Here is a 26,621-nt window from a genome sequence, read left to right as displayed (position 1 = left end):
AAGGACGAGGATAAATTATGCCGGTTTCCCTGTGCAAATGCATTTTTTTTGGATTTCTGTACTGTTTGCATTTTTATTATAGATGCTTTGTACTGGCATGGAAAGTGCCCGACGCTCTTAAAACATTGTGGCTTATCGAACTTTTCTATGACGAGGGGATAAAGTATCTCGCTTCCATGTGCATTGCAACGCACTACTATGACCCCCATACCTCACACTTGTACGATTTCCCGGCTGGCAATTTCTTCTTTAAAACCATAAGACCGTTTGGGCTCGCATTAAAATAAACAGAGGTGCCAACTTTGAAGTGGATTATCAGTAATTGCCCTCCGCCCCCAAGAAAAATTTTGAGTCAAGTCCAAAGCATACGCCTTCCTTCTTGATAATGATACACCCCTTTTGCCCTTCCCTCTAGCAATCTATCGAAAAGTATATCATTTTACACAATAACATTTGCACGCAACCTGTTGGTTCTATGATAAAACATTCCTTGTAGCTTGTTTCTCACGCAGCAGCTGCTTTTCAGTGTAGTTTTTCTTGAAGCATCCTTCCAACTGTGATGACATTTTCGTTTTCTGAACCATAAGCGATACCAGTGCAGTGCAGATCTTTCTGTCAACTGTCAGGTACACTTAACACAGCAAATACAACATTACTGAAGGATTTGTAGTGGAGCTCCTTCATTCACAATTAATTTTACAACGCTTATGGGTAGCAAAAGGAAGTCACGATCGAATAAGTAACGTTGCCAACTCACAAGCACTGAAATAAAGTCGTTAGGAGAAAGGCTCGAAAGGACTCAACATTTTTCCTTTTCTTTTGTTTCCGTCAAAAATTATTTTTTCGTGATAATGTCAGCTTTTCCGTAATTATTTCCCCTTTGACCGTAACTCCGTAATTGTGAGGTGAAATCCGTAATAATTACGGACAATCTGTAATAGTTGGCACCTCTGAATAAAGCAATGCAGTTTCACCGGCAATGACAATATTGTTCGGTGCCTACGAATTTATTATATGAGCCACGTTTTTTCGTCAACTGTCGGTATCGCCAGTGTTCGCGGATTCTTTTTTCCCGCACACTGCCTGTTGCGTGATATTACAGCGTTCCTTTAAAGGTTGAATTCTCTTTTTTTTTTTTTTTTTTTTTTTTTTTTTTTTTTTTTTTTTTTTTTTTGCTAGGGCTTTACGTCGCACCAACACAGATAGGTCTTATGGCGACGATGGGATAGGAAAGGCCTAGGAGTTGGAAGGAAGCGGCCGTGGCCTTAATTAAGGTACAGCCCCAGCATTTGCCTGGTGTGAAAATGGGAAACCACGGAAAACCATTTTCAGGGCTGCCGATAGTGGGATTCGAACCTACTATCTCCCGGATGCAAGCTCACAGCCGCACGCCTCTACGCGCACGGCCAACTCACCCGGTGGTTGAATTCTGATTTCATTCAACTTAGCAATCATGAAGCGCACTGTAGACCCACCGAAGTGAGTGTAAGTGCGGTAAGCTACCCCTCCACGTTCTAGAAAGCGCGTTCTATTATGACGCGGAGCGGATAAATTTCGAGTTGAAATTACTCTGTAACATACTATTGTTTTAAAATGTAAAGGCAGTTTCGAATTAAAAGTGTGAATTTCGGTAATGGGGCCGACATTGTACTTCGAATTAGGAATTATCCGTATTTCGAATTAAACAATTGAAATAACATGCAAAACTGTATCTCATGTTTCCGGGAACGAGAGTTTCTTCGAATTAGGCGGGATTTTGAATTAACCGATTTCGAATTGTCGAGGTTCTACTGTACTCATTCACTCTCTTCTTTCCTCTGCAGTTATCACAGCATCATCCACCCAACTGAAGAGTTCAGTAATGGAGTTTCACTGCCAACATTCTCCCTACATCACGAAGCAGGCCTCCACTGCCTCCTCCTCCTCCTCCTCCTCAAGAAACAATTTGAGCGAGTACTGTAATTGTGAATAGTGCTTTATTTCAAAATGTTCTGAACACTTTGCAATGAAGTGAAGCAACAGGAAACTACCTCACTCCTCATTTCCCTAGTATGCCTCTTCAGTGACACCTAAGCTATCTATGACAGCTGTTGGCAGAACTGTGGAGGATCAAACCAGCCTTCGGGCTGAATACCCAACATACATGATACACTTCCTCTAATTTTAGTCATTGTATTCAGTGTGGATACAGAGAGCAGCAACTCATATGCCAATGCAGTAAAGAATCAACTTTTCCCAAGATCTGAACCTTCTCTTTGATAGTGAAAGTTTTCCTTTCCTTCTCCCCCCCACCCACCATTATTATTTTATTATTCAGAAAATCAAACGCCAACGCTAAAGATATAACAAAGAAGAATAAACAATTGACGCAACATGAAGATCATGGCAAATGACTTTGACTGCTCGACTCAGATAATAAAATCATAACAAATAAAAAACATACCATATATACGCAAATGATATGTGCCATTGAACAATCTGTGCACCCTAATTTTCGGAGAGAATTTATAGAAAAGAAAATTGGCTTTACATCATTTTTTTTTAAATTTGCATTAATCCTACAATGCATAGGCCTTCTCCAAAACTGATTTAAAAAAGGTTTGGTATTTTCTCAGCTACAGAGAGAAACCTTGAAACATGGATGTGTCGTTAGGCTTAGAGGATGAAATAATTTTCTCTTCCTTCTGCAAAGTTCAGAATTTTAATTAATGACTTCCCGTTACAAATTTTTGCCCTGGCTTTGTTTACCATCTCTCTTTATAAGTCTAATACGTCCAACATCAACATTTTCCAAAAGCATGCCTTTCCGTCCACCAAAATGGCATTGCCATCCACATGACATACTGGTTGCCTGCTTATGATGCAAGTTTTTTGTCCACGGAAAACTGTCCGCGATAATTTCGGATAGATCACCAGCCCAAAAACATACTGTTATGTGCCAGCGCTGTGGTAGCCCCTTCTGGTACATCCTGGAAGGAGCTACTGAGTCAGATGACCAAGGATCTCCCAGCCAGCCTGTAGGGCAGGGTCCACCTTTCCATGAGAATAGTTGCCCAGTTGTACTTCCCCCTAAAACAACAATCACAACAACCACCTTTTCATGCATTCTTTTCATCGGCTGGTTTACCTGCGAGTTTCTGGGAGATGCTACGAGAATGTTCTGTCTCTAGCCATGTCACGAACACATCACACGAGCTATAAAAAGGGAGGCTAGCCGTGGACAGTGTATCAGTCAAAGTTGGACTCGCCGTCAGTGTTTGGGGTCCATGGTGGGATCAGTGTGAGATTCAGTGTGTTGGTGTTCAGTGGCTGGGCTGAAGGCAACAGAGGTGTTTGCTATTGTCAGTGTCCCATCGAGGTCTGAACGAGGAGTTGTGGCTGTTGTTGTGTCAGAGTGTGAAGTAGCTGGACTGAATGCGTCATACAGAATGGAAGACTGTGTACTATCTGAAAGTACTGTGTGTGTGTGTGTGTGTATGTGTATTTCTGTGGACTGAAGATCGTTGTGAATCAAACCAGAGAAGCAGCTACCGTGAGTGTAATTGGAACAGCGCTAATGGTTGTTTTGTATGTACTGCCCTGATCTTTAGCACTGTTGTTCACTGCGTGTGAATGCACGTGACTGGTGTCGAACCAACGCACAGTCATTGCATGTTCTGTAGCCAGTAGCAGCGTGTTCAAATCCAGTGGTCTGCCCATAGCTGCTGTATGGGGTGAATGGACTTGGGAGGATTGAAAGTAAGGAATATAGTCATCTCCAGGTAATACCAATGGGCTGGACACAGGCTGTGTCAAAAGAAGAGATACTTGTAAATGGACAGCAATTAATGAGTGCAGTCATTCATGGCTGAATACTGTGAACAGAATTGTGTGTGTATTTATTGGGTCATCCTGAAATAAATAAGAGTAATAAAACAGATGCTGTTTTATTCGTAACAATATCCATGTTAATAAAAATTTGTTGGGTAGGTAACCTGCTTGTCAGAATTGTCGTGCGCTCTCTCTCTCTCTCTCTCTCTCTCTCTCTCTCTCTCTCTCTCTCTCCAGTCGTTCCACTCGTAACTGAGTATCGTGACCCAAGGACTTTGTTGTTTCTTTTATAAGCTGATACCATTCTGTACGTACTTGCGTTTTCCGGACAGTAACTCTCCATGGTAAGTCCATGATCTCTCGTACTTGATCAACCCATCTTTTGCGACCCGTCCTTGTGCCAGAAACTTTTCCGTAGACAATTAATTTTTCCAGGCTGTCATCCTCTCTTCTCATAATGTGACCAAAGAATTGCAGGATTCTCGGGTACAAAACTTGGCATAAACTTTCTTGTATTCCAATTTCCTGGATGACAGAATCATTTGTTCACCTGGCTGTCCACAGTATTCACAACATCCTTCTCCAATAACACATTTTAAAGGCATTGATTCGGTTCCTGTCTTTAGCTTTTATGGTCCAAGTTTCGCATCCATACAGGAAGATCGAGAACACAAGCGAATGGACTAATCTTTTCTTCGTATTCATATTGCTCTATCTTGCCACATCATCTTTAATTTTGCCATACCTGTGCGTCCTAGAATGATATGAAGTTTGATTTCTTTTTCACAGCTACTTTTATCATCAATTACTGAACCAAGATAAGGAAAATAGTCACAGGTGTAGAATGTGTTGGAAAGTGGAAAGTGTTTATTGAAGACTTTATTTGTAAACCTTTCGTAATACTTATTGTATGATATGAGGTATGGTGATAATGTTTTATTTGTAACAACCTAACCTGTACAGTGTAATATTTGATGACATATGGTATTTGTAAATAGTAGATTTCAGTTGTTCCATGTTTACTGGAAGTGTCCAGAAAAATTTGTGATGCAAATTTTTGAACAGGGTGTGTTGCCTTTTGTCGGTTATGTATTCTAGAAAGTATGTGTGTATTTGAGAAAGTATGTTAAAGTTCGTGACTGTAGTACGAGTTGTGATTGGTGAATCTGGGCGATGATAGGCGGGCTCATGCGTTCTGATTGGCTACTCCAAGGCTAGGGTTTACCTTATAAAGAGTGCGAGGCAGCATGCCGTCTGTCTTGGTCTGTCGGTCTCGGTCTGTCTGTCTGTCTGTCTGTCTGTCTGTCAGCAGTCTATCTGGTTGTCTGAAGTTTGACGTTGTTTCGCTACAGGGATGGGCCTGTAATATTCGCTTGCTTTTCATACAGGAGTCTGCCCTAACCTCACCTAGATTTGCCACTGAAATATTCATGATGCCTTAGCTTTTCAGCTGGGCTTGCCTGTTTGTTTTCGAGGCATTGCCCGTTCCTTGTTTCGCTAAATATGTAAATTGTGGTTTAATATATTTACCTTGGGGTTTTGCCTCTGGTAGTTCCGTGTCATTTGATGAACGCCTGAGTTTTGAAAAGTACGTTTAACTTAACTGTAAATTGTAATTGTGTACTGTATCACGTTTCTTCTCACTTACTAATTTGCATTGTACAACTAGATTTGTAACTTGATGTATAGTTTGTTTGAATCTTTGAACTTGTAGGAAGCTATTGTCAAAGAACATGTATTAATAATTGGTGTGTGCATCAGCCGAACACGCAGGTTGTATTTTATTATCGTTATGTGTCAGGTACCTTCCGCATGGCGGAAATTGTTCGGAATTTATTTGTAAAATCCTTTGGTAAATAATATTTTGAAAATTAAGGATCACGATTGATTATTTCTGAATCTGCGACCTAAGCCATATCCATGCCTTTGGTAAGTTCCCAGCCTCTTCCCACCTTCCTAGTTTATTGTCATCTAGTTGGCCCTACTGATATTTACTAAAGTTATCGGCGGAGATCCGCGTAGTTTCAGTTGATGTTTCTCTGAGTGTGTAGTGTTTTTGGTATTGTGTAGTTGCTCTTACTTTCCTCCCTTTATTGTGTTTAGTGCTATGTTTTGTGTAACCACTGTAGTAGCTGTTACAAACTGAGAGACTCTTTGGAGATTGTTAAGATGCTGTGGCAGCTGAATCTCTGCACCTTTGTTGAAAACCATTAGTTTTGTCTTGTTCCAATTAATTTCATGCCAAGTTTGTGATTTTTCCTGTTGTACACGATCCATTATCTCGAGAAGCTCCTGTACACTGCTGGCTACAAGTGTGGTGTTGTCTGCAAAACGGAGTTTGCGCAAATTTGTTGAGTAGGCAACCCAGTCGTCAGAATTGTCATGTGGTTTGCGTAGCTTCCAATAATATTTGTAATCGGCTAGCTTTACCCACGTGTTGTAAAATGTGTGCTGTCCGGTTTGGTCATCATGCTGTGGTTACTTGAAGTGTTATACGTTAGTTGCGAGATGCTATTTTACTACAATTCCCCCCTCCGTCTTGAACAGCCTTACATGGCGTAAATGGCAGGAAACATAAAATGTCTCGACAAAAACGTAAATTGGACGGATATTAATACACTGTGAGCACAGGAAATCTGAAGGGACCACCAAAAATGTTGTAAACCATGGGAAAACTTTCAATATGGGAATGTAAAAGCGGCGTAATACTGCACTTGGACTAGAGAACTGAAACGTTCTATGAAGTTTGTATTTGATATTACAGCAAAAGTAGACTACAGATACGGATCTGCTTTAAAAGATAAGAAAATTTCTCCTATTACATACTGCAAAATTTTGCTGCATTAATTACTATCAGTTCATACTATAAGTGTATATTTTTACATCTATACCACACAACTAAGCCACACCCAGGCGACTGGAGTGTGACTTTGAGATGATGATGATGATGATGATGATGATGCTGACCATACAACTAACATAGAGTTGATTTCAAGAGTTAAGCTCCCAGATTTAGGTACTTAAAAAATACAGCTGCATTTCTAAAGCATTTTCACCATATCAGGAAAAAGTTACGCTTTAAACTAATTTTCTTGATATAATACATTTTTAAAAAACAACTGTTGCAAGATGCCCTATCTAGTAATAAAATGAACTTCATGTTATCATGAAGTACAGTATACTTGTAGTGATATTGGTGATGGGTGTATTTCTTAGATAATATTACGGTCATTAACCGATGTGCCATAAAGTCAGTGACCCTAAAAATCCAGGAGACTTTACTTCAAAGCTCACTTAACATTGCTGAATAAATGGAAAAAAAATCACTCACCTTGATCTCTGAATGATAAACCTCAAGTGTATTAGTAACATAAAAAGGTCCATGTCTGGCAGAGCTTTCTTCGTCCATGGCCTGGCTATAAATATGACCAGCAGAAGACATTAATAGCAGGTATGAACTGCTCTCCTGAAAAAGAACAAGAAGATAATAATAATAATAATAATAATAATAATAATAATAATAATAATAATAATAATAATAATAATAATATAGATAATAATAATAACAACAATAATAATAATTGTTTAAAGGGGCCTAACATCGAGGTCACTGGCCCCTGATGGTATGAAATGAGACGAAATGAAATGACAACTTAAAAATTCCAAAATCCTCCACTGACCAGAATTCAAAGCTGAGGACGAAGAATGAAGGGATGGACGGATATGAATTTAAAACGATCAGTGGATCTGACCCACAGTGACTCACATGCACAAAAGCTGGCACAAAACAACAGTGTTACTGACCACGGGACTGCTTCTATAACACGATGCTGAATCGATTATGTTTATAGTCGAAACGGGTCCAAAAATCAGGTAAACGGCCCCTTATAATGGTATTTATCACTAGAACCATGTTATGTGTAATGTTGCGGTACTAATCAAAAGTAGCGTAGTAGACTCGCGGTATTCCGCACATCATAGTACTATTCACAGCTAGTGTAATGCGTACATGTAACACAAGACCTATGGTGTTTCGCACATTGCGGCGCTATTTACAGGCAATGCAAACGCATGGCATTCTTCGCATTAGTGGATTAACCACAGGGACTCGTACTATCCTGTGGAATTCCTCACATAGTGGGAACTGAGCATACTGTATGTAAGGCAGAACCATGGTGTCGCTCATATAGAGGTACAAATCACAGGTACTCTAGGACCTACCTCCTGATTCACACACTGTCGCTACTAATCACAAACTTATTCCGAACCAAACATAGTGGTACTAAGCGCAAGTAAATGTGACCCATGGTGTTCCCTGCGTGATGGTACGAATTACAAGTAGTCTCATGGTTCTAATTGGATCATCCCTTGGTTGCCCCTTTTAGTCGCCTCTTACATCAGGCAGGGGATACCGTGGGTATATTCTTCCTCTGCGTCCCCCACCCACAGGGGGGTTTTGTGTTTGGTCCGCGAGGGGTATTTTATTTCCCTCAAGTCTGCCGGCATGCCAGTTGGGACCCCCCTATTCGCCACCTGGGACGCGCCATGTGGGAGTATCACCTCTCCCCCCTACTATGCCTGCGTAGTAGGTTCGTGGTCGGTAGATTTACTGGCAAGTAAAAGAACTGCTGCAGGACAAAATTCTGGCACCTCAGCATCTCCGAAAACCATGAGAGTAGTTAGTGGGACGTAAAGCCAATATTATTATTATTATTATTATTATTATTATTATTATTATTATTATTTATTATTGTCTTAAAGAATCCCAGGTGCCAGATCGCCATGGCAACTAGAAATACAAGTCTGGTGCCTAGCTTCTTTAACATTAATATTCCCAATTTTTACCTGCTAGTAGTTCTGATTTGTATGTTATTGGATGGACAAAAAAAACGAACTATCATAAATTTCTTATAAAGATCAAAGTTTCAAATATACCTTAGACATCAAATATATTTAATTCCTCTGAATTATAAGTGTTGCCAGTTTACATTCATTGTATATCCACATGTCAATCAACGAGTTATAGAACGTATGTGTACATATTGTGATCTCCTGTTAAGAACACGTTTGTCGTGGTTGTAGAGTTTGACAGCCAATGAATAGCACAAAGCAGTTTCACACACTGCTCTCTGTCTGGAGTAAAGTGCACCTACAAGATTGCTTTATTCTATGCTGTGTGTCTGTGCTTTTGTTTTAGAGTTATCAAAATTTTGTTGCTTCTGAATTAACCATGAAATGTGCAGCATCAATATTCAAACACAGGATTTGAAGCAATCTTGTTTGATTGATGAATTGTTTCACCATGTCATTGCAAAAGAAAGGCTCATGTTCAAATAATGAGTAAGAGCTATGTGAGGAGAAGAATGAAATATTAGAATTAGAAAAAAATTACCGTTCCAAAAGCAGCAACATGCAAAGATCACAAATTTAAGGAATAATGGTGAAACAAACTAAGTGGCTTCAATTTGACTCAACTGTTGAGAGATGTGAAGTGGTGTTTCCTTCTACTTTAGACAGCAATTTGAAGGTTCATTCAAACTGGAAAACTTCATAAAAACATGACACATCACTTCAACATTAAAAATGTGCTACTGCAACCGTGGCAGCAACTTCACCATAATCAACTGCTTTGGCAGTGTGTGCGAAAAAATAAACAAAAATATGTTTGAACACTTGAAGAATGTGTTTAATCTTACATACTATATAGTTAAGAATAACAAGCCATTCTCTGATGTAAAGGATTGTTAGCATTGCCAGGCAAACTAGGTGTTGAAATGATAAGCGAGTAAGGAAAAAGGAAGGGAAAAAAAAAAAAAAAAAAATCACCAGAAACTGAATGTCTTCACATACTTTCGATACTAAGAAAAGAATTTGTTCAGCTATAGGACCCTACTGCCTATATTAACACAATTTTTGCGAGTCAAAATACAAAATGCTTGGAAACTGACAAATTCACCAATGAATGAATGAATGAAATCAATCAATCAATCAATCAATCAATCAATCAATCAATCAATCACCACTGATCTGTATTCAGGACTGTCGCCCAGGTGGCAAAATTCCCTGCGAGTTGTTTACCTAGTTGTTTCTTAAATGATTCCCAAGATCTTGGAAATTTATTGAATATTTCCTGTGATAAATTATTTTATTTCCTAATTCCTATTCTCACAAATTAATATTTGACCCAATTTGTCCTGTTGGATTCCAAATTTACCTTCATATAATGTGATCTTTTCTACATTTAAAATTCCCACTCAAGATTATTCATCTAGTAATGTCATTCAACGCCATTTACCACCGACAGCTAGGAACATCCCATTTAGTGAAGCAGCTCTTCTCATTACTCCAAGTCTTCCCAGCCCTAAGTCTACAACATTTTCATAAAACTACTCTTTTGTTGGAAATCACCCAGAATAAATTGTGCTGCTTTCTTTTGGATCTTTTCCAGTTCTCATATCAAGTAATCCCGGTGTGGGCCCCAAAAATGGAACCATACTCTAATTGCAGCCTTATAAGAGACCTATAACACCCTCTCCTTTATACCCTTACTACAACCTCAAAATGCTCTTGTAACCTTTATTTACATTATTAATGTTATTACCCCAATAAATTTATTTTCATCTAAGAAGGAAACTATCAATACAGTCATATTGAAAATAACAATGCAGTTTCACTGAGAATGAGGAGACCATAAAACTGCAAAGTACAAAAATTTAGCTGCCTTTTTCAAAATGGAATGTGTCAAAATCTTGATTCAAAATCCATTTAACAATGCAGCTACTGGACAAAACTTGCATATTGCTGGTGGGGCAGCGCACAGTTGAGTAGAGTTGCAGTTGTTGGAAAGAGAGAGAACAAACTGGCAGGCTACCAAGCGTCACTTTATTGGGGAGCAATGTGAAACATAAATGAGGTGCATTAATCAAACACAAATATTTTTGGTGCCATGCACAACAAATATGCACTTCACAGAAATATTGTTGTTCACAGCTTTCCGTAGTTGTTTGAAGGCAATTATTTCACAGGCACTTCAACTCGGGAGGTCTCTCCATTGTGCAATTGGTTGCTAACCAAACCACAAATATTCAATTTGTCCATGAATCGTGGGGAAGAAAAATGAAAATGAATGAAGGATTGCATTTTCAATATGCTGTTTTCTGATAAACATCAAACTGAAAATCTTCACAAGCAGTACAATGTCTGTTAAACGGCAAAACAAAGCCTTCAACTAGGAAAGAAAAAAAAAAAAAAAAAAAAAAATCCAAGAGTGGTATTTTCCCTGTAGTGCTGCGTGAAATCTGGAGAATTAATATATTATTGTCTGGAGGTTGCCTGCTGCCATTTCTTGATGGATACAGTACTTCTGTATCCATCCCTTGGCACAGGCCAGAGTTAAAGTGTAGCTTTCACCAAAGTCCCAGTCTCATCCATGGCTGTGACAATATGGAAGCTGCTGGGGTATGGGTGGTGCTGAGTATTGACATTCAGAGCACGACTAGTGCATCTGAGTGTTATGAAAGGTGTTGCTCATAGGGTCAGTCGTGCTGCAATAGCACTTTCTAACCCAGTGAGGAAAGCAATGGCAAACTACCTCACTCCTTGTCTTGCCTAGTACGCCTCATTTTGGTGCTGCCATTGGTTTTTGCGGTTTCCTTATAACCGCATAACCTTTGGTGGTGCTATTTGAGGATCCAACCAGCCTCTGGGCTGATGACCTAACAGACAGACATTGTCTGGAGCAATGACTTCAAGATAGCTTTTATCACTGTAAGTAGTCCAGGAATCTAACAGTAGCAAACACTTGTCATCAGCAACTAGGAAGAAGGCTTCTGTCAATTAATATTTTGATTCCTTTTTTCTTTCATTTTTCCTGATTTTGTGGCTGCTACAATTATATTTTCAGCATGACACACTTCTTTGGAACTCTCAAACTGCTAGTTTCAGTTGCCTCCTGTAGAACAATGAATCATTTTGGGAAAAGAGTACAGGCCATACTAACTGAAGGCATAATTGTATACAAATAAGTGAGCGCACTAACTGACTGAACAATTGTTTCTGTATGTTTCTTACCAACAAATGAAGACTCCTTTCTGCTTTCATTTCGTGCTCAAAACTGATCTGTATTGTATACTGAAGGAGTAATTCAGCCTAAATCTTGCTCTGTAGCTGCTCCTACAAATTTCTTTGAGACTATATTTTCTTCCTATTCTTGCAGATACTTAGGAGGTGAAAATTTTGTGATTTTTCTACTTTTGAATCTGTACTTTTTGAAGCGACCCAACCAACCAGTAGATGCAATGAAATTACTTTGTCCCACTGAATTCTCCCTTGAAAGTTCTGAGACCCACAGTTGCAGATCTTCATCGCAAATATTCCCCTTCAACCCTCTGCTTCTGACAAGTGAGGAAATATTTTTTTAATACATCAATTTCCTGTGTTCAACAGGACTTACTGACGTAGGTACTAATTGTTTCTTCCACATGTACAGTAGTTGTAGTGATGTTAACATACGACAACTTTTGCGAAAGCCGCTTCTAACTGCTCTCCTTACCATAAATGTACAGCTTTCCTCTTGTACACAAGGTCTACAATTGTACTTCACTTTCTTCTGTGCAATGAAAGCATAGCTTGAAGAGATAGATTTGTCAGGTGACTACAGTGCTGCTCCAATGGATCTCTGGGCTCAAACTCTGATTCGTAACACCTCTTGTACCTGATAATGGTGTGCTACCTTCTCTTTCAGATAATGCTGATAAGGTGTTGCTGCTTCAACTATCACTTTTGCTACCAATATTTCTCTCCAATCAAGACTCTGAGACAATGTTGGCACCCATGGTTCAATCAATTGTCGACACATCTCCCCTTCTTCCAAAGTTACTTCAGGAGAAGAAGAGAAACTTTTTTTTTTTTTTTTTTTTTTTAACTGAAACAACGTAATGCATACTCAAGAACATTAGCTGGATTCATGACTGCTCTCTCAAAGGAACATGTGTTCACTGCCTCATACAGAAAACTCAAAGTAACGCGCTCGCTCCAACTGGTCACCAGAGCTGTCCACATCTAGCTATAAGCTAACACGTGCAATGTTATTATACATTTTCGTGTTGTTTTTAGGACCCAAAAGCTTGAAATGGCAGCTAAATATCTGTACATTGCTTTCTTATGGACCCCTCAAGCTGTCAGTAAAATGTCATTGTCTCTTTCATTATGGCCATTTGATAGTTCCCTTGTAAGTACTTACACTGGTCTCCATGAATTACATTCACCCCATCAACACAGTAAAACTGAAAAGACTTCACCTCTTGGCAAAACATTCATTCTGACTTTTCATCCTGTTTACCATCATACCATTGTCTGCTGTCCACCTCGCAATAATGTCGAGGTCACTACTGTTGGGCTAAATCCGGCAACGGTGTCTGTTTAGAAATACATGGTGTGGCAATAACGATAAAATCCATTCCTTTCTGGTTCCAGCATGGCGAGAGTCTACTGGAAAGTTGCCTTGGCTCTGGGCTTACTTCACAACCCCCTTCCCCACCGCTGCCCACTTGTTCAGCTGCTTCGTTTGTCCTGTACCTGTCTTCTCGTATCTATCTTTATCATTACATAAAATCAACTTCATGGTCCGTATCACACTTTAACAGATTGACAACTAAGTATTTTTTTTATTTTCCACCTTGTCAACACATTAGTTGCTTAAGGCAACTTATTGGTTAAAAATGGTACATGTTTCATATATTACTAACGTCTTCATGTACACAACACTGTTTAGATGATAAATTCATATATTGACAAAGTATCAATGCTTTGAGAGAAAGTGTCCTTAAAAATATCATAAGAAGATTAAATGACAACATTAAAAACAAAATTCTCATGAGTCACCAACTGGATGGTGAACAACATGCACAAGACAACAAAAGTTGGACAAATCAAGCATTTGCAGCTGGATTGTATGTGCTTGGGGATGGATCACTCCTGAAATTGTTGAAAAGAGTTTTAAAGGAATAGCATGTGCACTAGATAGCTCTAAAGAAGATTTATGGAAAGAATACAAAGAAAATGAAGACCTAAATGTGAGCAATGATAACTACAGTGAGGACAGCAATGAGTATTGTCTGCGATTCCAACAAATAAAAGGCAGGCCTAATTTTGTCCTATTACTACTACTACTACTACTACTACTACTACTACTACTACTACTACTACTACTAATTTCTCCTTTCGTGTGAAGCACGAACATAAACCAGTATTAAAGTATTTTCATAGCCATTTTGTAGCAAAGCTGCATACTCTCCTTGTTCTGCTGGCCACACCCATCCACTACATAACATCTTTGGTCTTTGTGGAACTTATTGCTGTACAGGATGTTAGTGGTAATCACTGTTGATAAAAGATGTAAAATTTGTTAATTATAATTAAATGCTAGAGGACCCATACTGCTCTGCAGCATTTGTTATAAATAAGTCAGATAGCGTGTCTTGAAATGAAACTGATCCATGTGCTACCCGGGTACTTTTTTCAATGTTTACTTTTCACATTTGTATTACCTGTTAATTATATGTCAAGTGATTTTTTGTAGATTTACTTATTGTGACACTGGTTAATATTTTATGAACTATTTTGTAGTTTTAGAGTTATTGTGTGTTAAATTTAAAGTTTTTGTTTGTGATTATTTTGTTCTGCATGGAGCTTTATCCTTGTTGCAGCCCATATTGTCTAGGAAGTTGCTGATTCTTTCAAATAAAATAAGTATGTTCTAACATGTTGTGCTATAGATATGATGTACATAATTCTGACTGTCATTGGGGCTGTCACCAATCAGCCTAGCAAACCAGAAAACTGTGGATTCAACACTAATTTCAGTCATTTTGGACATTTTCTTTTTCACTACTTCTGACTCCCATGGCGATGGAGGCTGAACTTGGACTTACAAGGCATCCCATAATAATGGATTTTTATGAAGTTTGCACATATAACACCCTGCTTTTACATCCAATTTTTCTTTCAAAATTGGGTTAGGATAATTAGCGAACTGCACGAACAAAACTATGCTAGTTTAATATTGGCTGCATCGACAGATGAAGCTTCTCTGGAGGAAGTGGTGCTTTATGTGAGTTACATAAAAGACTGTGCAGTGAAGGAAGTTTGGCTGTTGCTCCTGTTGCTCCTGTGACTGCAGAAGGTTATTCACAAGCAACTAAAAATAAACTTAAGACGTACAGGTTAGCATACTGGTTGAGTTTCAATCACCTAATTTGGAACTAATGGTTCTGTACCGAAAATTTGCCAAAATTTGAGCCAAGTGGATAGTAATCAGTGCATCACTCACGGATTAAAACTGAGTGTGTTGTGTGCTGTTAAAGTCAGGCTGCATCTGTTATGTGCAAGTTGCATGAATATATTTTGTAATCCAGCTGGCACGCCATCAGCGTAACAGAGCCCACTGTTGAACATGCATATGTATGTTGTCATGTCAGAAAGCGATAGCCACTAAATTCCAGGTGCTTATTCAGAAAGCATTTATAACCACAGTAAATATTACAGAAGGGTCTCTTCAGATGCTATTATGCTAGCAGTGTGCACGACACATTCAATTCCACCCTGAGACTAGCTTTGTACCCAACCTTAAAAATTTGCTAATGAACTAATGCTTGTAATTTACATTAAACAATTATTTTACTGCATGCACACCTGAAAACTATACATGTTATGGTATACCCTAGATACCCTATTATCTGCATGTGAATCATACATTTAAGACTCAAAATTAAAGGAATTGCAAGTGCAGTAATATTGAGGTTAGTTTTCAAACCCTACTCTACAAAATTATGCACAGGTAATTTTAAGACATGTAGCCATAAGACCTATCTATGTCAGTGCGACGTAAAACAAACAGAAAAAAAAAAAAAAAAAATTAAGACAGTATTTGGAACATAGTAAGGAAATTATGTACATGATAATGTAAAGCATGTAAATATGAAACTGCATACACCAAGAATAGATGTGGGCCGATGACCTAGATGTTAGGCCCCTTAAAACAACAAGCAAGAATAGCTGTAGTAAGCTTTTTCAAACAATGCCTCTCGCACTACTTTCCGAAGCTACTCATAAATTCATTCATTTGAGTAATCATTCTGTGAGTAGCTGTAATGATCACTTCCACTAATGTTAAATTCAGGATAGTTTCTCATTTTTAGACAAATTACTTTAGAAGTCCGTTATAGCAAGAATTCACAACGGCGAAAAATTGTTAATGCAAGTAAATTTTGTCGTTATATCAGATTCTTTTAAAATTTGGAAAAATAAACCCACACACATTACAATCGGTATGAAATGGCAATCAGTTTGTTCAAAACTTGAGTTTTTGCGGATGATATGCTTATTACGGCTTACTTGTTTGTTATTTTTCAAAATCTGATTCTACGTGAAAGTGTATGTTTAATGTCATTCTAAAAAAAAAAAAAAAAGGATGGTACCACTCCAGAGGCTTCTAAAGCAAACATGTTGGTTTTTTCTTCAAACAGCGTCACCTAACCTAACTGTATATGTAACACGAAAACATATTTCAAACGCATGTAGAGACATGTTAACCTCCTCGCTAAAAATTTACATAGGGATTAGCCTTTCAGAAATTTCACTAGACATGAGAAAATATAAGCCATCCTCTGAAATCAGTGATATTCACTGCCATATCTTGGTGTATCACATTCTTATTTAATTTCATTATCTAACATTAAAATTAAGAGATAGTTTACTACAGCCTTCATTTTTACCGAGTTAACAATTGCTATCGGCCACGTTCTTTACGCATTTATAGCAAAAACGTGTTATCCTCTTTCATTTTGAATTTTTTTAGAGAACAGCAGTCGATGGGTATTATTAATAGACTCCAACACTGCCTTCAAATGTTGATGAGAAAGATCACAATTGCGTCCCCTATCCTAATTTAACTGTACTATACGTATGGTGAAAACATAATTCAAGCGCCAGCACTATAAATTTACATGATAATAGCCTTTCCGTAATTTAACGGACACAAGAAAATATGAACTAACCTTTGTAATCAATGACGCACTCTGCCATATCTCGAGGTGTATCCCACTCTTACTTAATTGCAATATTTAACATTAAAATTAAGCAATCGTTTACTCAGCCTTTATCTTTAACGAGTTAACAACTGTTATCGGACACATTATTTACGCATTTATTAGGAAAACATGTTCTCTTTCATTTTCATTTTTTCTTTACGGAACAGCAGTCGTCGGGTCGACTCAGACATTGCCTTCGAATGTCAACAAGAGAGCTCGCTAGTGGACATAGCGAGAAAACGATACTGAAGATGATCGATCGCATGCAGTATAATGACTATGTGCACAAATATCGATAACAGAAAAATTTGTGCGTGCTTAATCGCCCGTAATAACAGATGCTAGGACTCCCGCTGTAACCAAAGGAAAAATAAAGAGTTTAATATAGGAATTTTGAAGGGATGGAGAAAAACTGTTGTTATAACAGGGTTCTCGTTATATGCCGTATTTGCAATAGCGGACTTCTACTGTATAAACAAGCAATGAAGCACCCCAAGTAAACTTGTCTTTTCATCTCTCCTCTCTCCACTTCTATTATTTGAGTAAACAATAGATTTCCCACCAACTAGTTCATTCGTAAGTGCAAGACTCATTCTGGTCATATCATCATCTTCCAACAGGTTACCCCCTTCCATCTACCTCTCCTTCACCTTCAGCAATAAACCACCTGCTGTTGAAAGGATAACAGTCTGTAGTTTTATCAGAAAAAATGCCTCTTCTCTAACATGCACACATTTGCAGTTTTATCTACAGGAAAATAACGAGCAACTGTATCGACATAGATGGTAGTGTAATGGAAAGAAAAGAGGGTGAAATAAACACAGATGGTCCCAATAAATCAGATGAGTAAGGCTGCTGATGAAGGGACAGGCAAAAATGAAAAGATCACATAGGAGTCAACGAATAACTTATGAGATACTACATCTGTTTGATGAGTGACAGAACAGGAAAGCAAAACCCAAAGGACAAAAAGGAGTACTGACAATGAATAGACAGCAACTAGAATGGCTAAAAAGGAAAATGTAAAGATATCTGAGATTGCAAGGTTGTAGGAAAGGTAGATTCTGAAAATAAGAAAATGCAAAAAGAAACTTTTGGAAAGAAGGTGCATTAGTATTAACTTACATGGAAAACCACTCCACTGGATGAGACAGAGAGAATTTGAAGAAGATGGATATCTTGAAAGACTGCAAGTAGTTTAACGCTACGCCAACACACTGAAGATTTTTAACAATGCACAGATGGGAAAAAGCTTAATTAAGGTACAGCCCCTGGTATGCAAATGGGAAACCATGGAAAACGACAGTAAAACCTCGTTAATTCGAAGTCGTTGGGACTCAAAAATCGGACTTCGAATGACGTGATTTAGAATTAACCGCCAATTCGCAATTCAGAAGTACCAACCCTTGCCGCATTACAAAATATTCTAAGGCCCGTTACTACATGCAGTTAACCTTGATTCAGTTTAGACCTTTCAAATGCCATGAAAAAAGAAATATTTACTAAATTTATCCAAATATGTGCATTTACAGTATTCAAATAATGCACTTGCATATCTCATTGGCAAATATAACCTCACGCGACGAAAAAAAAAAAAGCACGATTCAAAGACGAGGAGAAATCTATGCTGGCTCCCATGTGCAAGTGCCTTATTCATTGGAGTACTATACTGTATGCATTTTAGATGCCTTGTATTTACACAGAAAGGACCCGATGCCCTTAAAATCAAACTTTCCTACGACTCTAACCTTGTACGATTTCCTGCCATGGCACTTCTCTCGTACTTCAGAAATGTAAACACTTGCCGCGTCACAAAGTATTCTAAGACCCATTAATACATGCAATCACCTCGATTCACAGTTTAAACCTTTCCAATGCCATGGAAAAGCTATTTCCGAAATGTATCCAACAAGGTGCATTTACAATGTTCAAATAATGCACTTGGATAAATCACTGACGAACATAACCTCACGCAACGAAAAAAAAAAAAACACACAATTCAAAGACGAGGATAAATTATGCTGGTTCCCCTGTGCAAATGCATTATTTTTTGGATATCTGTACTGTTTGCATTTTTAGATGCTTTGTACTGGCATGGAAAGTGCCCGACGCTCTTAAAACATTGTGGCTTATCGAACTTTCCTATGACGAGGGGATAAAGTATTTCGCTTCCATGTGCATTGCAACGTACTACTATAACCCCCATCCCTCACACTTGTACGAATTCCCGGCTGGCAATTTCTCCTTTAAAACCATAAGACCGTTTGGGCTCGCATTAAAATAAAGCAGTGCAGTTTCACCGGCTATAACAATATTGTTCGGTGCCTATGAATTTATTATATGAGTCACGCTTTCTCTTCAACTGTCGGCATCGCCAGTGTTCGCAGATTCTGTTTTCCCGCACACTGCCTCTTGCGTGATATTACGGCATTCCTTAAAAGGTTGAATACAAAAGAATTCCGATTTCATTCAACTTAGCAATCACGAAGGGCACTGTAGACCCACCGAAGTGAGTGTAATTGCGGAAAGCTACCCCTCCATGTTCCGGAACGCGCGTTCTATTATGATGCGGAGCGGATAAATTTCGAGTTGAAATTACTCTGTAACATACTATTGTTTTAAAATGTAAAGGCAGTTTCGAATTAAAAGACTGAATTTTGGTAATGGGGCCGACAATGTACTTTGAATTACGAATTATCCATATTTCGAATTAAACAATTTAAATAACATGCAAAACTGTATCTCATGTTTCCGGGAATGAGAGCTTCTCCGAATTACGTGGGATTTTGAATTAACCGATTTCGAATTATCGAGGTTCTACTGTATCCTCAGAGCTTCCAATAGCGGGATTCGAGTAAAAACTCACAACTGTACAACATGAGATGGGGCGGGAAAGGTCTAAAAAGATTGAGAATTGAGAATAGATGTAGGAAGCAGAAATGGAGAGGTTAGCACATGATGGGATAGCACGGAGCACTGTATCAAATCAATAATGATGATGATGATGATGCTTGTTGTTTAAAGGGGCCTAACATCTAGGTCATCGGCCCCTAATGGTGCGAAATGAGACGAAATGGAATGACAAATTAAAAGTCCAAAATCCTCCACTGACCAGAATTCAAAACATGAGGATGAAGAATGAATGGATGGATATGAATTTACAACAATCCGTGGATCCAACATGCAATGTCTCTCATTCCAAGAAAATGACGTGAAATAATAGTATTACTGACAAAGGGAATGCGTCTATAGCATAATACTGAATCAATGATGCTTTTAGTCCAAAAGGGTCCAAAATCCAAGTTGTCAGCCCCTCATAATGGTACTAATCGCTAGGAAAGTAGAACCATGGTATATGTCATGCTGAAGTACTAATCAAAAGTAGCATAGACTCGCGGTATTCAACACATTATGGTACTACTCACAGGTAATGAAATTCGCACATGTATTACAGACCTATGGGTTTTCACACATTGCGGCACCATCTACAGGCAACGCAAACCTATGGTGTTCATCCTGTAAGTGTACTAACCACACAGACTCGCGCTATCCCTTGGTGTTCCTCATACAGTAGGTACTAATCATAGGCAAGCCAGAACGATGGTGTCATTCATCCCATGGTATCGTTCATATAGTGCTACCAATCACAGGTACTGTAAAAGCCAGCAATGTACTCTTTTACTACTAATCACAAACCTAACTGGTACCAAACATAGTGGTACTATGCGCAAGTAAAAGCAACCCATGGTGTTCCCTGCGTGGTGGTACTAATCACAAGTAGTTTCATGGTTCTAATACAATCATCCCTTGATCGCCCCTTACGACAGGCAGGGGATACCATGGGTGTATTCTTCATCTGAGTCCCCCACCCACAGGGGGTCTGTATCAAATCAGCCTACTGACAGATGAAAGCAACATCATCAACAATACCAGCAGAGATTCAGGCTAACACCAATCTACCTTTTTTAAAGTGATAAACCTATGAGAACAGACATAAGTAATCAAATAAAGAAAAAAAAGCCTATAAACAGATACACAAAACACTAAAATTCTAAAATAAACTTACCTCAGGGCAAACAAAAGTACAATCTCGTATCTTTCCACTCGGCACTAGGAAGAAATACTGTGGGCTAAGGGCATCCTTACTAAGGTCATAGATCTTGACGAAATCAGCAGTAACAAGGGCAAGCTGTGTCTGTGAACCTGGCAGCCAAATGGCCCTTATAATGAAATTCCCAGTCTCAAGTTGTGGATGAAGTACCAGATGATCTGCTACGGAACCACTGCTACTAAATGTCAGCACATGGCAATCCTAAAGAAACAAAATTCTTGACTCAGAAGTTCGGTAAGTTAAAATTCAAGTTATAAACAAGAATAAAACAAATCATAATGTAGGTTTAATTTTGAATGCTACTAGTAAACACTGTATTTGTAGCAAAAGCAATCAAAAGAGAGCTAAAGCACAGCTTTAAGCTAAAAATGTTGCTAATTCCATGCACAAAACATGAAATTAACTCAATATAGAAAAACTCTAGTTCTAATCCTGAAGAAATTAACACTCTCTGTTCCTGCATCAGTATATCAATCCGTCATTTTAGAAACAGCATAACTCCAAAAACAAACTTTTCAGGAATGACAAAAAACCTAAGGAAATGAAACTGCGTTTACTCCTGACTGAAGAACACCGTTAGACAATTAATTAAAAAAAATCAGGCACATTATTCAACTTGTACCTTAAACTGATCAAATAAAATCCTGGAGTTATGCTTTTTCTAGAAGTTAATGATATTTTAATAACAGTTTGTTCTATTACAACAGTATTATCCAGAAAACTTCAATAGTGCCTCAAAAAAGAGAGAGAGAGTCTGATTTGCTATCATGAAAAAAGAATAAATGAAACAATTATTATTTAAATGCATACCTTGAGTCCACAAACGGCAAGAAAATCCTCATTCCATTGATTTCCTGTGATTGACAAGACAGTAAAGGGAATAGGTGCTGATGCCAACCTTGTTAAAGTTAGTTTGCGCTTTGAAGAATCAGCCTGCTTCAAAAGAGCACTCAGTTGAAGAACTGTTATCTTGCCTTTCTCGTGAGATACAGCTGTATAAAAAATAAATAAAAAATTGACATAATAGTATCAAATTACAATTTCTAACTCTCCCTCATGCTCAAAATATATTTAAAAACACCATCAGATTCAATTATATTATGAATTGCCACACAATTATACCAACTTCCACCAAAAGCAAAATCTATTCCAGTCACAAATGTATAATTCAAAATGATTATGATAAAAATGTAACAATAAAGACTATCATCTGCAAAAGTATACTGGCTGACTGTTAAACAATGCATCTTACTTCGAATTTCAGAGGAGAAATACTTGATGTGCAACATTTCTTTCTAGTTCTGCATGTTGTTGTTGTTGTTGTTAGGTAGTACTGTACAAAAAGGAGAGAGCAAAAGAACTAGTTATCATACATCCCTTGTCTCCTTGCTTAGTTATGTCTACTTAGCATTGCATAGGATTTATCTTTCTTATAACTACATAAACTGCAGGGTTTTGATAATTCAGCCAGGATGAGTGGCTGTGATGGTAGAACACTGGTCTACAGGGTGGGTGCGATGTAGTTCCCTAGATGTAAAAGTCCATAAGTTTTATAATTGTTAATATTTATTAATGAACATTGTTTTGTTTCATTAAAGTATCCCTGAGAATACCCTGACCTTCAGTAGCATCTTCTTCCGGTGAACGATGAGATGGCAAGAAGAATGACTTTAAAAGAGCGCGCCCATGTTGAAGTGTGGCGATCTGAAGCCCTGGTTCAGTGATGGTAGCAGGGTTTTCATGGCCCTCATGCCAAATTTGAAACTAAAACCAGTTGGAATTGTTACACCAAGCAAATGACAACTGGCCAGTTGTGGATAAACCAGAAAGAGGACAACTTTCGGAAGCGTGATCTCCAGAAAATGTTACTGCAGTGAAGGAGATATTCACTTGCAATGCTAGTAAATCAACACACCAGGCAGCTCGCGAGAGTGGAATCAGCAGGCATGCTGTGTGTGTTGTGTTAAAGAAGGACCTGGTCTGGAGACCCCGGAAACCCCATTATGTTCAGGAGTTATCATTGGAAGATTGTGACAGGCAAATGGAATATGGGAAAATTATGCTGTCATGGCATAACGATTGGCTGGATGTGTTCAAAAAAATTATTTGGAGCGATGAGGCAGCTGTTCACAATGGGGAGGGGGGGGGGGGGTTATCAATTGACACAACTGTCATTAAACAAATCCAGAAATGACAGTTGAAAAGTTTCAAAAAATCGAACAAAATTGACGGTCTGGTGTGGTATGACATCGGATTGCTTCATTGGTCCATTCATATTACGAGACACCATGAACAGCGACCGGTATTGCCAGTTGCTGAATGTGTGCGGCCAGTGATATCACAATGGGACAATTTTGCTGAAATCATTTTTCAGCAAGATAGAGCACCACCTAATTTTGCCTTAATCGTGACTGGCTGGATGAACACTTTCCAAAACATTGGCTAGGACGGTAACGACCACATGAATGGCCTGCTAGAAGTCCCGACCTCACTCCTTGCGACTTCTTGTGGGGTTGGGCCAGAGAAGAAGTGTACCGAACAAAGCCACGCACTGTGGACGAACTGGAGGAGAAAATCAGAGCTGTCCTCTGAAATGTACCTCAGATTTCCCTGCAGAAGTCAATTCCTATATGTTTACGTTGTTTGGTCAACAATGCAGGAGCATGTGTGGAATTTTAGTGTGGTACACACATTCTCATGGTTAAAAGAAATAAGTTTCATAATGATAGATCCGTATTGAACTGTGATTACAATAGAGTAAATATATTATTTTGGATCCACCTTTTCAATACAAAATGTAAATAGTTTAAATTACATAAGGACTAGTTTCGACCTAGTAATAGGTCATCATCAGCCTGAAGTAAATTAAAGCATAAATATCAAAGAAAAAATAAACAATGTAAACACAAGTACAGTCTTTTCAAAAGTACATACCATGTGGGATATTGAGCAGCAATATATTAAAAATAATAACTCTTCCAATTGACGAAGCACTGAGCGGAAGTTATGTTGTTTATTTATGAATAAAGTTCAGTGCGCCGTATATCATTAAAAGTCCAGTGTGCACTAAAAGATGTTATAAAGAAGAATTATCAGTTGAATGCTGGCTTCTTGAGTTTGCTGTTGTATATTCGAAGAAATTACGTCATTTTTTAAGGTATTCATAGACGTCAAAACACATGGATGTTGGAAAGGCTCTTCAGTTTTTGGAACTAGGTAATTGTTGCGCGTGGAGGCTTAGGAGTCCAGAGAAGTGCTATATTATTTAAAAAAAAATAGAGAACCATAAAAAAGGTCCCGTGCGTCGTATAAAAATGACAAGTTGTGAAAGTGGAAATCGAAAAAGGTTTGTTTTTAAGCGATGATGATGTTCATTCAGAGATTAATTGAAATTAAAGTACCGTAACATTGTCTTCTCAAGATGTTTATAAACTAGAAATAATTGTCGATGCGAAGTAAGATGCTAGAAGAAAGCTCTTCTGCTTCTGGAATTCTGAAGGACGATGGATGTTTCACGAGGTGGAATAACATATATGGAGTTAAATAAAGGTGGATATAAATTCGCAGTTCAATGCGGACCATACAATTGACTCTGAATAAATGACAGTAGGAAATAAATAAATTTGGTCAAGTGGAAGAAAATGTTTAAATAAAATATGTCATAAGGGAATTTACACGTGTTGTGATAAGCTGAAGAGAGAAATGGTGGTAGGTAAGGTTCAAAGGAAATCTTGAGGAGGTGAAGGGAGAAAAATAAAGGAAGGAGAAGTTTGGGTTGGTTTTTTTTTTTTTTTTATGACAGTAAGGAAATAAACAATATTTGGTCTGGTGGAAGAAAATATTTATGTCATAAGAGAATTGACGCGTGTTGTAATAAGCTGAAGAGAGAAAATGGTGGTAGGTGAGATGCAAGGCCCCTCTTAAACATTACTGAAAATTGCTTTATCCACCTTGACCAGTACTTCAACCCTAATTTCAATTTAAACGACATTTCTGAAAAACCCAACATCCTTTTCGACTTCCTAATTCTTCTTCTCAAAAATTCCAAATTCCAAAAACCCCGATTCTATTTTCCATGCCTTACAAAGTTCCCACCCACATTTTCTACCTCCAATAACCCACCCTAAACTACCCCTCCTTCATTTCCCTATCTTATCCTTCCTCAACACCATTTAATTTCAATTTCTTTTATTCTTCTCTTATTTCACTATCACTCTTCCTCTTTTAATTTATTCTACCTTTTCTATTTTTTTTTTTTTTTTTACCCACCTACCTTCATTTCGGTTCTCCTCATTCAAATTTTAACTCTTGTCTTGCGCCAACTTCGACTATTTCTATCACGACCTAAATTTTTTCAATTTAAAAAATAGCGCACAGTGCATATGTGTTTTCATTCGTTTTCCAATATTGCGCTTTTTAGTATATTTTTTTCTCTTTACAATTGTTTTTTCAAGTCAACTGTTTTCCAAGAACTCAGCAGGAGCACAATTACTCATTTAATTATACCGAATTGCGTTGTATATTTCTATATATACGTACTTAACTTCCCGCAACCGAGGCAAATACTGGATCTTCAGGATATTCTCCATTCTACTTTGGCGTTCGAGACCACAGTGCATGACCTTGAAAGTGCCACACTGATCACCGGAAGCTGGCAGTTTGCTTCTATACATCTATTCGCCTGCGACTTCAACATATTTATGGATCTTCATATGTTGTTCGATAGTGTTGTGACTTTGTACCTGACAGAGTGTAAAAACGGACCCATTTGACCGTTCTCCACTATTCATAAACATTGTGAGACTTTACCTATCACATCGTGTGCCGTACTACCATTCATAATATTACATACTGTTTTTCTTTTAAGTGACTCACAATTTCTACAGCCATCATCAATTTATATTGCATCTTATACTGATCCAGAGTTCACTTAATCTTTTTCTTTTTCATATGCATTGTTTTTCATGTTTTTGATGTTTTGAATGGCTGACGATGACCTGGACTAGGGTCGAAACCGGTCCCATTTCTAATTACTATTAAATAAGAATGTAATCACTACATTTCTTTCTCTTATGTATTGAATAGGTTGAACCTCTTTTTCAATTATTTAATTTTTAACGTGGCACAGTTTCGGCGGACAATTGGTGGAAGAGACAAAGAAATGTCGTCAGGAAATGAAAACTGATCTCATGTAATTCCTAGTGGACTTGCACATTGTCTACAGCCCTTACATGTTTTCGTCAACAAGCCTTTCAAGGACAACATACGTAAATTGTACGCTGAATGGATGGCAGGAGGGGAACATGAGTCAGTTGAACTTGTGTGTGATTGGGTTATGCAGACATGGGTTATGGTGTCAATAGTCTTTGTGAAGAGTTCCTTGAAAACGGGCATCGCAAATGCGTTGGATGGAAGTCAGGATGATGCACTATGGGATGGTGACCAGAATGATGCACGCGAGAATAGCTCGGAGACTGAAGGCAGTGACAATGAACATGGTACGGATGCCAGTAGTCTCGTTTCAATAGCCTAATGCAAAATTTACATTTTATTTGAGAATATGATCTTCTGCACACAAATCCCGGCATATATCACGCACTGAAAATGTTCAC

The 26,621-nt window shown here is 38.2% G+C and overlaps 1 protein-coding gene across 1 annotated transcript in view; it reads right to left on the bottom strand.

Moving 5' to 3' along the window:
- Positions 1–26,621, bottom strand: part of poe (E3 ubiquitin-protein ligase-like protein poe) — a 797,274-nt gene that overhangs the window by 410,344 nt on the left and 360,309 nt on the right. Inside the window, exons 33-35 of the mRNA XM_067137373.2 lie at positions 21,820–22,001; positions 20,965–21,210; positions 7,142–7,276 (exon numbers count right to left, since the gene is read on the bottom strand). Coding sequence (XP_066993474.2) covers positions 7,142–7,276; positions 20,965–21,210; positions 21,820–22,001 — 563 coding nt within the window. The remainder of the gene's footprint in view (positions 1–7,141; positions 7,277–20,964; positions 21,211–21,819; positions 22,002–26,621) is intronic.

The sequence above is a fragment of the Anabrus simplex genome, chromosome 1, assembly GCF_040414725.1.
Source record: "Anabrus simplex isolate iqAnaSimp1 chromosome 1, ASM4041472v1, whole genome shotgun sequence".
NCBI classification, from domain to species: domain Eukaryota; kingdom Metazoa; phylum Arthropoda; class Insecta; order Orthoptera; family Tettigoniidae; genus Anabrus; species Anabrus simplex.
Note: the sequence above shows the minus strand (reverse complement) of the source record. Positions and strands in the feature narration are given on the sequence as shown.